General features: G+C 46.7%; 1 protein-coding gene across 1 annotated transcript in view; it reads left to right on the plus strand.

Annotated features, from left to right (window-relative positions):
* The window catches only part of LOC111141838 (spermatogenesis associated serine rich 2 like), a 164,159-nt gene that overhangs the window by 123,656 nt on the left and 23,833 nt on the right, over nt 1-16,670 (plus strand). Inside the window, exons 7-8 of the mRNA XM_022494677.1 lie at nt 1,108-1,314; nt 2,689-2,824. Of these exons, the coding sequence (XP_022350385.1) occupies nt 1,108-1,314; nt 2,689-2,824 (343 nt within the window). The remainder of the gene's footprint in view (nt 1-1,107; nt 1,315-2,688; nt 2,825-16,670) is intronic.

Here is a 16,670-nt window from a genome sequence, read left to right on the forward strand (position 1 = left end):
AACTTCAAGGGAGTTTTAGCCTTCTCAAGGCAGGGATGAGGGGCAGACACATAAGTCTTGTGTTCAAATATAATGCAGTAAATTTTTATGAGGCATCCTGGGAGTAGAGAGAAGGGAGGCAGGGTGCAAAGGGGCAGGGGTTCATAGAGAGGATGCTGTGCTCTGTTTGAGTGTGAGCCATAGGCAGCCAGAAACGTGGAGTCATTCCTACAGGCTCGCCCAGGACACAGGCTCAGAACATGGGATCCTGGATCCCCACCTGCCCTCTCTCTACTACACTCAGCTTTCTCCAAGAACCTGGCCTTCAATAGCACACTGGCTTCCCTTTTTTTACACCCAAAGCTCTCTCTAGTTGTGAGTAAGATGTTAAGGGTGATACATTTCCTTTTCCGGCCACTAAGGTGCCATTTAATTCACTCCAGCAATAACTAAATAGAAACCTACCTTTAAAAGATGCTGAGAGCAATGTGCTGCTAATTTATTGCCACATCTATTAAAGCTCTAGAGAGAATTTGACTCCCTAGATTTTAAATATAGTAGAGATATTATGTTTCCCGATTTAATCCCTCCATAAATTAAGTGAAATGATTATAGTACCTGTTGTCACTTCATACTTGCCCTATCTCCAATCACTCTTCTGCCTTCATTAATTCAGAATAAAATACCACAAGACATTAATGTAGCACTTGGAGATAGGAAGGCTGCATTTTTATAGCCTCAATATGAAACCGTACTTAAAGATGCTTATACCTTTACTGAATGAGAAAAAAAAAAAACCAAAAACCTCTTCGTCTCCTAATAACCTTCCTCATGAGTGAGGAAACCAACGCTCAGAGATGTGAGGTGGCTGGCCCAGGGCCACCGTGTAAGTGACTACCAGAGCCAAAACGCCCACCCGGGTCTTCCAACTCCCAGTGCAAGGCTCTATTTCTAGGATATCCTCAAATCTTCTAGAGATTCTATTAAAGCAGTTTCTTCACTGTTTGCAACGAAGGGCATTATTGCCAACATGGAAACAAAAACAAAACTCTTGGCATTTCCCCATCACTTTCTCATCAGTGTTTTCAGTGTATCACTTCACAGTCATTATTTGGTGTTTTCTTACAGAAGGCAACAGACCACTGCAACAGAAACTATCCTTAGATGGGAACCCCAAACCTATACATGGAACACCAGAGAGGTCAGATGGCCTACAGTGGTCAGCTGAGCAGCCTTGTAACCCAAGCAAGCCTAAGGCAAAAACATCTCCTGTTAAGTCCAATACCCCCGCAGCTCATCTTGAAATAAAGCCAGATGAGCTGGCAAAGAAAAGAGGTAAAGTGATTTCTTTTGCACAAATGATTCAACACATTTTGCACCCCCGGAGAAGTGCCAGAATGCTAGAACATTCCAAAAGGATGCTGCTTAGTGAAGAGAGATGCACATGTAATTGCATTTCTCTTGGTGACCCACACAGATTGAAAAGTAGATGTGATTCCTCCCATGTTAACCAAAGGTCTTGAATGTTGACGAGGAATCACCTCTCCTTTCTCTGCCCCCTGTGGCCATTCCGCTTTTCATAGATGTGGACAAACCGGCACCACGAGTGCTTTCTACCCTCATGTTTCATGAAGGGAACGGTAACGCGGGAGCCCTTTTAGCAGAGGGAATGCCGACTGATTCCCTGGCCCGCAAGTTCTTCCCTTGCCCTGAATGAAGATGATTCTAGAGGCTGACCCGTCTTCTTCAGATGTGACCTTCCTCATGGAACCTCAGTTCTGTGCTAGAACTTGCAGACAAACTGTAACCCCGAAAGAGGATTTTGTATTTGACACACTATGTTTTTACTAGTTTTTGAGCTTTGTCATACTTTACACTGAACTGGTGTTAAACACGAAAGGGGCTAAATCGCTTCCTTTCTGGTTCCCAGAGGATGAAATCCATGATATTCTTCGCATTCAGCCTCGGTTGTATCTGATTTCCTTGGCTTTGGTTTGATAGACTTTCTTACTTCTCTTGAGGGAGAGTTCTTTCTTCTAAGAAACATGGCCTTGTTGGGATCAGTACAATTGGCCCATTTGCTCTGCCCTATCTGTGTACCTTGGTGACAGTTTCAGGAAATCAGGCGAGACTGGCAGCCTTCAAGCAGCTCTAAGTGCTGCTGCTCTAATTACAGGCCTGGCTCGGGACCGCTGGGGCCGGAGCCAGTGTACCTGGCACCAGAGCTCCCCGCTCTTTCGAGCTCATTTGTACTCTCCCAAGCTCCATGTCCTTTTCTTCTTCCAAAAGCCCTGCTGGCTTTTAACCACGCAGAGTGGTGAGAGCCAGCAGCACACAAACAGTCTTCAGACATATCAGATTCTACGAAACTGGAGTTTGCAATAGAACATCATGACCACAGCCTCTTTCCAAAGCACAAAGGAGGCGTGGGTGCCCCAAATGGCCCACCCACAGAGCCCCTGGTCAAATCCCAGCAGTCCCAGGGGCCACACCAGTCACCCACTATGGATTTTTACAACTCTGGGTTATAAACACACAAACATCTTCTTGACGGAACTTTTTTTTTTCCCCATTGAGAAACAAAAGATAAATCTCTCTCTTTTTATTAGGGGTAGGGGAGATCGCTGCTTTTGTTGTTGTCGTTGTTTAGCTCAGATGTAAAAAGATTAAGTGTTCAATTTAACATTTTTTCCATGACATTACTTTTAGGCCCAAACATTGAGAAATCGGTGAAGGATTTGCAGCGCTGCACTGTGTCTCTAACGAGATATCGTGTCATGATCAAGGAGGAAGTGGATAGTTCAGTGAAGAAGATCAAAGCTGCCTTTGCGGAATTACACAACTGGTGAGTAATTCAACTTAGAAACTATAAACTTACGGCACTTGAGCTGTTCCTACAGGTAAAAGCATCTGATGGGAAATGTTGTTTATTTAATACATAAACATCACAGAACAACTCCTTGGCAAATTTTTTTAAGTCCTGCAGGCAGAGGCCTATATCTTGGGAATAAAAAAAGAAGGGAAAATGTTTGAGTAAGAAGAAACCTGATACACATAATTCACTGGAGTTTGAAGTTGGCCCCAAAGTATATGAATGATGTGGAACACAACCTCAACAAATGATATTTTTGACAAATCCCCCGAAGGCTGATATCATGAATGCTACAGAGACAAAAATATTTTCCAGCCTTATCGTTGTAAAATAAGTAAGACTCCCTTAACAAAACTCAGAAACATCTTAGGCAAGCTTAGCGATGGAATCCCATCCTTGGGTGTTTTGAGGACTGGAATTTAGGAATGGTTCACTGGTATGGTTTGGGTCCTGCCCTGCCCTGCTCTGCAGCCGATGTGGATGGGAGACATTTCTCTGAGCTGTGTATATGTGCTTACATGCACAACTGAAATGAAGTCTCTACTGGTGAAGGTTATTATCCGTAGAAAAAGTTCTCAGTGTATCCATCAAGACTCTTCCAGCTTCATGTGACAGAAATCCAAGTCACAGTAATTCACGACAAAGGATAGTTTACTGGCTGATGTACATGAAAAATCCAGAACATTCCTTTGGGCAAATTTGGTTCTAAGCCTAAACTGTGTTCTGAGAATTCAGTTTCTCTCTCCCTCCCCTTGTCCTTTTCTCTGTCTCTCACTCCTTTCCTCTCTCAGCCTCTCCTACAATCTCCTGGCTCTGCTTATTCTTGGCTTGATTCTTAGGTATGATCTCTCCATGTGGTAGCAAAGATGGCCCCCTAGCAGCTCCCAGCTTACATAAGCCTTAGTCCCTGTGATCTGAGAGAGAGCTTTGTCTCCAACAGTTCCAGCAAAAGTCCAAGGGCTAATTTGCATTGGCGGGGCTGGGTCACATATCTGTCCCTAAACTGGTCACTGTGGCAAGAGGGACAGTCTCTCCACTAGCCAGGCCAGGGCCATGTGCCCACCACAGAGTTAGTGGTTGGGCGAGCCCCACCTGAATCCCACAGACTGAGAGTTAAAGAGCTGTGGTTTCCTGAAGGAAAGTCGGGGTGCTAAAGAGAAAAATATATAAAGACAAGAAGAACATATCCACAGTGCCCAGGCTCTCATGTGTTCTCTGTATGTCATTGGCTCTCCATGATTCTAGAATTCAATCCCATGTTTTGCATAGCTTTCCTTTCCAAGTCCTTTCTTTGACACAGATGTGCTTTTCAGCAGACTAGAGAGTTGTATAAAACCAAGGATTACACTTGACACAATCTAGAAGTCTTGAATTTTCAACCATCTGCTATGTATAAGATCCCAGTGTGCATAAGCTGTCAGAGACTTGAAAGGAAACTGTCTCCATCACTGATCATTCAGGGACGGACCCTCTCCCCGCCACCCAGTCATGTCATCTTCACCTTAGTGGAACTCTTCTCTGCCTGATCAGACGCTAAACTAATTGTTCAAAGTAAACTGCAGGCATATGTTTGAAAGTACTTAGAGAAGATAAAGATGCTATATAAACGAAAGGTGTTAGTAGTATTGCTGATTTTTATTTTATTTATTTATTTTTTTAAAGATTTTATTTATTTATTTGACAGAGAGAGAGATCACAAGCAGGCAGAGAGGCAGGCAGAGAGAGAGGAGGAGGCAGGTCCCTGCTGAGCAGAGAGTCTGATGCGGGGCTCAATCCCAGGACCTGAGATCACGACCTGAGATCACGACCTGAGCCGAAGGCAGAGGCTTCAACACACTGAGCCACCCAGGCACCCCGATATTGCTGGTTTTTAAATCTTACATACACATACATATATATATATGCACACTCAACTTCCAGGCCTGTTCTCCAGAGCCAGAATCAGCAACCTTTATCTATAAAATGCCAGCTAGTAAATATTTTGAGTTTTAGAGTCAGTCGTGTCTCTGTTGCAACTACTCAGCTCTACTATTCGGGCACAAAAGCCAGAGAAATGCAGAGAAGCAGTGGGCCTGATTTGGCTCGTGGGGATCGCAGGTTCCTAGTCTCTGGAGGGACCAGACAGCTGCTCAGAGGAGACCCCTCTGTCTCACTCTCTTGTGTGGCATTTTAGAGTCAACTCTTCCTCTGGGGCTTCTGTATGATACCTTCCCTCCAAGTGACTCACACACTAATTGACAAAGTGTAGCACTGACCTCAAGTTACCTCTCTCCTCCAGCTGCCCAGAGTCCTTTTTTTTTTTTCTTTTTTTTATTTCCTTAGTAAAATGAACACCACATGGGTCACGAGACATCTGGAGATTTATAACAGACTCTTTGAGCGTTTCACTCCTCAAGAGCTGAAAGTGTGGGCCAGGGAAGTCGGGTTGGGTATCTTTTCTCTGCTTGTGTGTCACACTCTGTTTTAAACTGATGGGTAGGATCGCCTCTGAGTGAGCTCTGCCAAGCAGGACAGCTGTTTAAAAGTCACCCCGTAACGAATGGCACCTTTCCTCCATACAGAAGAATAAGTATAGATTAACCATTTTTTATGTGCTGTTGCTACAAAACGCGTGAACACCAGCACTTATTTTCTGCTCTAACCTTTACTAAAAATGATCCCCAAATAAGGACATTCGTGTCAACTTGAAAATAAAACAAAAGGAATTCTTTCTCATCGACCATTAGCAGGCATTTCTGCCAAACGAGAAAACGTTACCTCTCTGTTCCACACAAGCCTGCAGCCTCGCCAGCATGGTGATTGATGTACTTGGCTAAAGTCTTCCTCTCGTCTTCTGAGGGGGAGAAACCCATGAATTTTAGGGATCGGGCTGCTCCTAAAAAAATAACAGGTCACAGAATGGAGGAAGGCAGCTGACACATTTTCAAAAATGAAGCTTTCCTCTTGGGGGTGACATGGTGGACTCCAGGCATTGGAGAAGATTGCGAATGCAGCGCCACTCACTGAATAGAATCAGAGCCTCGGGGTTACGTTGTAAGGCATAGCCAGATGTGGACCATGTGGGACAAGACCTCTGGGGATTTCCCAAACGAGTGACGGTCCTGAGACACGTTTACCTGGTGCACAGGCCTCATTGCTCTCCTGTCCCCGCTCTCCGAGCTTCAGGCCAGCCGGTGCCCTCACCAGACCCTTCAACAGGCTTTGTGTGTAGCTTAGAAATAAACAGAAACTCTCAGGTAAGACATTCTAAACAGTCAGCTGGCTACTGGGCTTCAGGAGGTGGATCTTGCCGGGTCCAGTTCTCCACAAGCCCGCCGGGACGCACGGACGAAGGTTTGGGGAGGCGGGGAGAAGGCGCTTGCTGGCGCACGCCCAGGCCCCCAGTGAGGGCGCATCCGGGTAAAATGAAGCCAGTGCTTTTCCGACCAGGTCCGGCAGTAGAGAACGCTTTGTTCAGTCCAGTTCCTGAGGAAAACCGTGAGGCGGCTCAAAGCTGGCCTGCGACCAGGACACAGTTACATAAGACGAAATGACCATTAATGGATCAATCTCATTTTCCCATAAAGAACTGGGGATCCGAGGGGGCAGCAGAGATGACACGATGCTCTCACGCCGTCTTAGCAGAAAATAAATTTTGCAACGTGAGTGTCTGTGTGAAAAGTCACATCAGGAACTAACATGAAACAGCTGGTTTCCTTTCTATATGATTGGCCCCCTACCACAACTGGAAAATATTCATCCTTTGGAATCCTAGCTGCCAGATTTAATTGCTTTGTGTGCAAACTAGTCTAGCTTCTCATCACAAATGTGTGTGTGTGTGTGTGTGTGTGTGTGTGTGTGTGTGTCCAAGCTGATGGTGCAGGCTTAAAACGAACAATAAACATTAAATTCAAAAAACATTAAGGAAGGAGAATAGTACTTGATCGCTCTGCCATATGCCGGGGGAGGAAGGATTCCAAAATCGAGCTGTAAAAATTGCTAGGTGCCATTGTCAATTTAACATCTAATTAAAAGCACTCTTAAAGGAAATGGAAGATGGTAATGAGCCAGAGGGTAGAGCTTGTGCTGGGGATGGGGTAACAGGGTCATAGAGAATGGAGGCTGGGAGAGACAATATTTTTAGGCTGCTTTGCTTTCATGTAGGAAAGGGAAATCAGTCCAAGCCTGCGTCCTTATACCTCATGTTTATTTTTTCCTGAAGCGCCGCCAGGTCTTACTTCAGCGGAATTTGGAGTAGGTCAGGAGTTCCAGGCCCTGCCCCGCCCCCCTCCCCCCTACTTCCCCTCCATCCGCCCCTCCCCCCGCCAGCCCTTGCTTTCCTCTTTCCTTGCACCTTGGAGTTTCTCCTTCAGAGCAAAGACAGGTGCTCCCCACATCCCAGGGGCTCCTCCCCACAGCACCACTCACTACTACAAGATAAGCTTGCACTGGATCCCCACAGCACTTTCCTTTTTTTCTCATTAATGACTGACACTCATTCATGTGTCACTGATAACCTCATCCTGCTGATGGCCGTGGGTCCTCCTTCCCAAAGTGTCCTATCTAATTCAGATGTTAACAGTGTTGAGACCCTCTCCATCAGCCAAAAGCATAACCCTACAAGGGAGAATTTGAGGCTGCAGAAAAACCTGTCTTCTCCCAGCATTCCTCAAATCCCACTCGGACGTGGGCCTCTCGCCTGCCCTGGAAGCTTCGGAGGTAGCCAAGGAAAAACACGCCCGGACCACCAGGGTAGTCAGCAGGGTGACCCCACACCAACCAGAGAGCCTCCCTGTGACATTTTAAACATTGTGTCCTTTTTCTGAGAAGCCCTCCCGAAGGGGAAATTGCCAGCGGGGCCTTTCAGAGCAAGTGAGGCAGCCCTGTGTCCCACAGTCCCAGTCTGCTGCTCGTCAGGTGCCCAACTCAGGTACAAATCTCGGAGCATACAAGGCTCGGAATGACTTCCGTTCAAGTCCAAGTGAGACCATTTTTCTTTCCTAGCAGGTTTATCACACAGCAGGATTCTTTCCTCCTGGGTTGGTTCTCACCCCATCCCCCACCCCCCCACCAACATTCCCCAAACTTTTAGCTGGAATGCTAAAAGTTTTAAATGGAAATGGCTTTCCATTTAATGCTAGAAGACCGGTTTTCCTGTGCTCTTGGAGTTTTTCAATGTGCTGTCTTTGTGAATAACGTACCATTGACTGAAAGACGGTTCTTGTAAATTAATATTTACTTCTCTCCATACCCAAGGCCATGTGGTCCACTAGAATTAAAAGCCCTAGAGCTTTGCCGAGGTAGCACCACCAGAAAGGTGGACGCTACTGGTCTGAGGAGAGCACAGGGATAGGTGGTGGGGTTTTGTTTGTTTGTTTGTTTGTTTGTTTGTTTTAAAGATTTTATTTATTTATTCGACAGAGAGAGATCACAAGTAGGCAGAGAGGCAGGCAGAGAGAGAGGGGGAAGCAGGCTCCCTGCTGAGCAGAGAGCCCGATGTGGGGCTCGATCCCAGGACCCCGGGATCATGACCTGAGCCGAAAGCAGAGGCTTTAACCCACTGAGCCACCCAGGCGACCCAGGTGGTGGGTTTTTTCAAGAATTCCAGGTGATTCTTTTGTGTGTCTGTGGCTGAAAGCCACTCGCGGAGAGCCCTCCAAAGGGAGTGCCACGTCTGGAGCTAGCGCACTGTTCACCCCCAGGAGACAGTTGACATGTCTGGAAATATTTTTGGTTGTCACAACGGCTGGCACCTAGTAGGTAGAAGCCAGGCATAGCCCAGCATGTGCTAGAATGCACAGGACAGCCCTCCCCCCACCGCCCATCACAAAACACTGTCTGTCCCAGGACAATAACCCTGAGAAAGCCTGGCAGGAGGAGAGTGAGAGGAGTAAGAGAGTGAGAGGGTCCATCCGTCCTTCTGTGTATCCTGCCGTAGCTCCTTGAGGGGGGGATGGGGACCCCTCACTTGGCAGCACTTCTGAGTCCTGTCTGCCCCTCCCCCAGTGGCCCTCCTAGCCCATGGCCGGAAACGCGGGAGAGGACCTGTCCTTTCCAGTCAGCTCCATACCCCAAAAAGCATAACCATCCTGTCCTCTGATCAGTGCCGTAGGAAATTTTAAACCTAAACTTTCTGGCTATATTACATTACATTTTTGTCTCCTCAAGAGCAGACAAACAATTATGTGGAAGTGTAGCAAATTTAAGGGCTTGGCGGTTTTTGCCCATTTGACATGGCAGAATTCAACTCGGTCCTGAGGAGAAAAGGGAAAAATGAAGACCTGGAGGTTGTTGCTAACACCAGGCAAGCACTCTCATTAGCCACTCCGTCTCTACCTGTCTTTTTCTCATTCTGCAGTAAAACCAAAAATATCACAGGGGCTAGGGCTAGGATGAAGTATGGAAAGAAAAATACAGAAAAGAGTTGTTTCACAGAGTACTTAGAGGATCATTATTTCTGTTTGGCTTCGGTCAGGCGGCAATAGTCCTTGTTGCCTCTGGGCTCATGGGGCCTGTGTCCAGCCGCCGTCACGCTGGTGACATCGGCAGCCGTGCCGGCCCTTGAGCTACTTAAGCTGAAGGAAGGCAGGTCTCTCCGTCCTTTATGGTGCGGTCACGGTGGAGCAAATCTTGGTGACCATCTGGTTAGCTGAATCATGGACCCTGTGGTGCTGTGTACACCTCGATAGCTGAGTACAGGGAAAATATGTATTAGTTGAAGCGGTTTCTAGAATCAGAGTAGATGCCGTGACAACAAGCAAACTCGGTTTTCAAGTTCGGTCACATGGAAACATTGACATAAGCCCAGATACTGAGCAGAGACTCGATTTTTTTTTTTTTTTAAGATTTTATTTATTAGTGAGAGAGCGCATGAGAGGGGAGAAGGTCAGAGGGACAAGCAGACTCCCCATGGAGCTGGGAGCCCAACTCGGGACTCGATCCTGGGACTCCGGGATCATGACCCGAGCGGACGGCAGTCGCCCAACCAGCTGAGCCACCCAGGCGCCTCTCCATTTTAAAACTATGGCTGAAATGATGCTCATTCCTCGTGTGTCCGCGCATATCATGAGTTCTGGAGGAGTGTGTCGTCCATGAGCGGAGTGATGCTTTTCTCTAGGCCTTTCGACAGGGGTTGCTCGTAATGGGATTACCTGTGGGAAAGCTGATGTGGGGAGCCTTCACAGCCACTTGGCATTGCTCCGTGATGCCGCACAGACTCTGGTTCCCCACAGCATGTTCAGCAGCGCGTTCAGGGACAGCTAGATTTTGCCAGCTCCTTAAATTAAATGTGTAATGAAGACAAAATCAGGAGTTTGCTTTGTCCATTTTTATAGTTTTAGAGTGAAATTTTATAAAAGGTCTCCCTGTCCTTCTGCTTTGGAAATAAATATAATCCTCCCGTTAATCAAAAGCCGCACTAACAAAGACTTTCCGACTAACCTCTTTCCTTCTCATTAAATGGCTTTTCTAAGTGCCCACCTGCTTGTGACTTGCACAAAGAGCTAGACGACGGAAGTCAAACAAACCTGTACCTTCTCCCCACACCCAACATTCAAGACTGCCAGCATATTTAAGGAACTCACAGTATGGAGATGAACTTCTCCTGCAGAGGATATCAAGAGGCAATGACAGAGGAGGCTAATAAATATATTTATGCCTCAGGAGAGCCCTATGTATGGTTTCCGTCGCTGTCCTAGCTGACAGATTGCCCAAAATGACTCCTTTTCCTCACTCTGCACCAGTCCAATAAATAGAAATAAGCTCTGGGATCCATTCTGAATTGTGAAAAGGGTAAATACCATAAACCATGGAGAAACTCAAGGTTCCTGCGACTTTGTGACTACAGCGAGTCCCCGCGGTACACTGTATTTCAAATCTTGCCTCGTTCAGGAATATGTGTCATTCTAAATAGGCATAGCTCCCTCTTTGGAGGTGAAAGCTTCTCTTTTCCTATTTTCTCTCCTCCCTAAGGTTTTTGTGTGCATTAGATGGTTCCCTCGGGCCGCCGCAAGGACTCAGAGAATGAGTCAACGTGAAGGAAGAGCAGGTTGATAAACACAAAAAGTACAGAACTGGCCTTTTCGGTTGGGTAGAGTCCCCAGGAAACCAACATAAATAGCACCTTGTATTAATAGCCTCGCCGAGCTCCGGGTGTGATTACCTCCATACGTTACGGCCGTCATACACTTGGCGCTGGAGGTCAGCTTTCCTTTCACCGCAGACCCACAACAAGAGCTGGAGGACAAGACGCTGATTGTGATTTCAGCTTGAAATCTGAAAAGATCTCTGAATCCTTTCAGCAAATGAAGGCTTCCCATCCCACCGGCTTAGCATCAGGCTCCTGAATAGGGTTAGTTTTCCTGATAGAATAGAGATATAAAAAGGAAAGAAGCAAGTTGTTCTTATCTGTGCAATCCCAGATGGAGAGTATGTGTTGTGTGTGTGAGTGTGTGTGTGTGTGTGTGTGTGTTTTAATTTATGGTATAATCCATTTTCACTGGGAAAATAAGACAAATTTGTTCCCATATATTAGTATAAATATAAAATACGTTATAGTTTCCAAACCGGGATATCCTAGGTCACAACTTAAGAATGGATCTTGGGACTTATTTCTGTTGATGACACTGATACAGAGGGAGACCTCTGCACTCTCTTGGGGTGAGACGAAGGAGTCATTTTGGGCAATTTGTCAGCTAGGACAGCAAGAAATCCTGTAACAGACCGTGCCTGTCCGTAGAACAGAATTCCTTCTTATGTCAATTACACTGTTCTTCCGGTGACTGTAGCCATATTCTCACAAAAGTCACATCTTCCAAGGTTTATTAACCACATAATTAGGAGGCATGGTGCATAGAGTTAGAAGAGGGTTTAAATCTCATCTTCACATATTCTAGCTCTGAAGATGGTTGAGTTTCTTCACTTCCACTCCGCTACAAAAAGGGGTACTACTGTCAAGGGGTTTTATGAAGATTTTGTGTGCAAGATATGCATTGTTCAGAATATTCTAGAAAATCTCTAGCCTGACCCATCTAGGTTGGTTCTCTTTTCTTCCAGGTGTGTATTTAGTCAATTTTATTCTCTCTGTACCAAGACAATGGGAAGAAATTCTCTTTCTCCACTTTTCTGTTCAGCATGCAGCAGATCCCAGCTTTGGGGTGTGAATGTCTGATAACATGGTTCTACTGTTCATTGCTTGATGGAGAGAGAAGTGAGGCAAAAGGACCCTGATTCTGAATGGTCACCGTGACCACCAGATCAACCCTCCTTCCCCTCTCCCATCTTGCCATGCCCTCTTTCTGCCTTCTCTTCTCCCTTTTCCGTACACCCCTCCAGGAGGGAGATGAACATGTCATGAGCTGGTGCTTCTCAGACTTTGGAATGCACAGGGAGCACCTGGATGCCATTCCCAGAGGCTCTGATTCTGATTCTGTGGGTGCAGGGGTGCCCAGGAACCTGCGTGTCATGAGGACAGTGGGGACCAGTGTACATGGTCTGAGGACCACACTTGAAGAAGCACTGCTAGAAATACTGAAAGATAAAAGACGGTGTCCTTCCAAAAAACGTCCAAGGTCTAGTGGGAGTAGACAGAAAGGTGTGTAACGCAGTATGGTGAAAACCAGGAAAGGGAGTGCATGTTGGGGAGGGTTGATGGCCGGCAGGAAAAGAGTCCATCGCAAAGGTGACATTGGACTGGCACTTGAAGCGAGGCTAGGAATTGGCAGACTGAGAAGGGAGGGAGAGGATTCCCTGCGGGAGGAACAACACGAGGAACCCGAAGCAGAAAGACCACAGTGCACTCTGGGAGGAGTACGTTCCCTGGGTCTCATGCCATTAATAAATGAGTTATGAACACATCCCTCTCAAACCAGAAAACTCGTTTATAGGTCACATATGTATACCGCTATTAATCTGTATCCTAGAAATTAGGAAAGTCTGCTTTCTTAAATAAAGAGTAAGTACATGAAGCTTAATATTTCATTTGTCCCTCCCACTCCCCTTGGGAAGCCAGCGGACTAGGGCAGGTGCCCAGCAGGAGTGGCAGTAGCGAGCCTGGAGATGGTGGGTGGGAAAGATCCTCGGGGCCCAAACCAGGAAGCTTGGGCCCTTCTCACACAAGAGCCCATCAGGAGGCTGGGAGCAGTCTCCCCGAGTCCAGGACCTTGGGCTGGACGTGGGCCAGCATCGCTGGGACTCCTTGTGCCGCACCGGTCCTTTCCAGCTTCCGTTTGTCTTCCTCGTGTTCAACAACCAGGATGGCTTCTGCATAGACGACTCCCCTCCCCGCTCAAATTAGAGAGAAATGCCACAGTGTTCTGAGTGCTTGAATCTATTTGGGGTATGAAACAAAGAGATACTTTGCCTTGTTTCATTTTGAAGTTGGTTTTATTTTATCCTGCTTTCTATATTTTCCTGCTTTTTTAATGAGCATGTAACATGAAATAAAAATGTGAAGAATGTTAAGTCAGTGCCTTAAATGGCACCCTTGTGCTGTAAGACTATTAACGCCCACAGATACGAGTCTGCCTTCATAGTGGTAGTATTAGTTTGGGGGTTTGTTTTAAGGGGGTGGGAGTAAATGATATAATGTTTATAGCTATAGAAATTGAAATACCATTAAGTTACTTTCCCTGATTAGTGATCTCCATGGAAAGAAACAAAACTAAGAAGTAATTAATAAAGACAAGAAATTATATTATTAAGTGAAATCATACGTAAAATTCTAAATGGAGGTGTACAAGGAGGATAGATTTTTCAGCTGAGCGTGTGGTATTGTGAGATTTGTAGAATTTGTAGGCTTGTGCAACTCTCACATCACTTTTTAAACTCCAAGAAGAGAAAGAATCTCTGTGGGTTTTTTTTTTTTTTTCAATTAACTATTTGCTTCTTAAGGAACTTCTGGATTTTAGAAGTATTGGGCATCAGTCCTTATGCTGTATCTGCATGAGCCTCACTCCAGAAGTCCCCCTCAGACAGTGCGATGAAATATTCATTGACTGTGATTTAAATTATTGTAGGATTCCAATATGAGATACGCAACCAAGAGATATTAATGTTAACAGATGATATTACTTCGGATAAAAGAGAAATAAAACAGGCCCAGCCTGACTGGCAAGTGGACTGTGGTTACTGCGTTCGTTGACCGCCAGAGGGATTTTGACTGCTTTGTAGTTTAAGCACAATTCATGCTCCGAGGCGCTGCCGCTTTGTTTCCCCGATAGTCACGATCACGAGGCACCCCTTCGAAGGGCTTTATCCCAACCCCGGTCTACCTGCTGTAGGCATGTATGTTGTGTTTTGCCGTGTTTGCCAAATAACCATGTGGAGTTCAGGAGACATTTAGAAAGATCGGGTTGTCACCACAGCCGCATCCAGAAAAGAAGGGTTCCAATGATAAAAAAGCCAGGGGTTGGTAAAATCGAATGGAAAAAGGTACAGAGTAGAAGGCGACAGACCCAGGAATCCCAACAAAACCACAGAATGAAACAAAACCACAGCCAACTACTTCATAATGAGCGGGGAGTGAAACTGGCCAGAGCGGGTAGGAGAAGGGTAGGAGAGACCTGTCTGCGATAGACTTTGGAGGCCCTGATCACATGGGAAGTGAAGGAAAAGGACTCACATAGATCACGTGATACCAGTAACCAGCATACAGGGTAGAGGAGAGGGGGCGAGATGGGGATGGACGGCAGGACAAAGAACTTCCCGTCCACCCTCCAGGGTTTTGGCCGAGACCCCTGTAATAGAGACAGATTAACAAGAGAAACACGAACAAAAGTTTATTAACGTGTGTACCTCATGTATACACGGGAGAGACCCAGGGAAAAGTCAGGAAGCTCTGTAGGGGGCTCAGAGTTCAGAATTAAATGCCATTTCAGCAGGGATGGCAGCAAGGTGGGGGGATGGGTGTAGGCCTCTCAGAGGAGAGTAAATGATTCTGGAAAAGATGAGAGAGCCCTCAGAAGGACAGACGGGAGGTGTGATCACTTGTAACGGTGTCTCTGAGTGTGGCGTCCTCTTCTAGACTCCTCTCCTGTGACAGAAGGCAGCAATCTCACCGGGTTGGCAGAACCCTCCAGGGGGGGATTTATGACAATTGAGTTCCTTGGAGGCTCTGTCTTCAAGCAGATGAGGGGAGTTCAAATACCGCCTCTCCCTGCATTGCTGTTTTTCAAGTGCCTGCAGCTCGCGATGATCCGTACACCGCAGTTCCGTATTTGAGGGTAGGGGGCGAATTTGAGACCCTTCAGAAAGCAGAGCAGAGACAGCAGGAGTGGGGAACTGGCAGCACTCAAGATCGCAGGCGCCATTCGCGTGCACCTGTTGTAAGCGGTGGAGCTGCCAATTCTCTGTCCCAAGGACGAGGAGAGCACCTGTTGGTCCCACTGCCCCTGTGCCTGTTGGGCCCAGGACAGAAGCTCTGTTGACCACAGCAACAGTTGAGAAATGGGTTTTACCCTGGGCCCATGAATTCTCTGGGTCCACAAATATTCAGGGAGTGGACTAGAATGGCACCCATACAACAGGATAGTACCCCTGAAATGTTTAATAAAGGGAGTTTTCCTGCCATCCACCTGCTGGGCAGACAGGCTGCTTCTTCCACCATCCGGGGCTCCTCAGCTTGAGGCCCACGTGGTGGCCACTGGGCCCTGAGGCTGCCGGGAGCCCAGCCGGCTCTCCTCGGGGCCTTCACAGTCCTTCCCCCGATGCCATGGGCAGGAGCGCGGCCCACAGTGGGGGTAATGATTTTACCTTACTCTCTCTTAGTGAAGGAAGGAGAAAGTCTTCATACAGGCAATCTGGCTTCATGGCTTTGCCATTCATTTGCTTGCTTTATGCTCTTCGGTACAGGCCAGAAGGACCGGAGCATCACCTCCGAGCTCAGGGGCATCCTTTCTCCCAGCCATTCCCATGCTCTCGTTCTCTCTGCCAGGCTGGGGACAGCACATGCTGGCCTCGCCCCCTCCACTCCACCTGCTTTGTCCTGCTTGGTACCTGAGGAGTTAAGGAGGCTCTGAGTGGAAGCTCTTCATCCACAAGAAGGTCCTGAAGCCAGACTGTCTGGGATCAGATGGTCCCCGGCAATTTCTCTCACTGCAGCCTCCCTGAGGCAAACTCACCGAGATGAAATGTGGTCTAGTTTTAACTCTTTTTAACATCGAATCTGGCTGCCGCTGCAGATTGATTTCTTGAAATTCCCTTTGAAATTCTGCTTTCATTCCTCAATAGCCACGAGCAGGTTCCGCTCGCCGGCTTTTCAACCACTGCCAGTCCCGCGGCTCCTCCCTATCCCGGCATCTTTATTTATGAAGGACACCGGACTCGATGGGGCTCACCCCTGCTTCCCAAGGAAGCAGTTTTGTCCCTCAGTGTCATCGTCTCCGGGTTTAAGGAAAAATCTCTCAAGAGCAGAAAATGATAAATCTCTTCCTGCTAAAGTGCCTTTCTGATTCTTTTTATTGTTGTTATTATAACTCCTCTGTAGAAAAGAAGCAAGACAGTAGAAACATTTTTATAAAATGACACTTTATCTCTGTGATTAACTGTAATAAACCGTAAAGGCTTTGCCATGGTAATCTCCTCCTTATACCTTATTGCTTTAATAATAAAAGCTTTTTTATGGCAATAGAATAAAATTTTACTATCCAGACAGTTTAGATAAAATGAGAAGATGTGTTTTGGGAAGGATAAAGGGCACATCTGAAACATGTGAAGTCAGCATAGGTTTTATGTGAGCTCAGTTGATATAGAACGTGTTCGATGTGTCTTGAGTCTGGTGCCCTCCGGAGGACTTTATCCAACCATATAAAGAATGTCTAGTTCGGGGTGCCTTGGTGGCTCG

Source organism: Enhydra lutris, unplaced genomic scaffold, assembly GCF_002288905.1.
Source record: "Enhydra lutris kenyoni isolate GAN:26980312 unplaced genomic scaffold, ASM228890v2 scaffoldscaffold1, whole genome shotgun sequence".
Lineage (NCBI taxonomy): Eukaryota > Metazoa > Chordata > Mammalia > Carnivora > Mustelidae > Enhydra > Enhydra lutris.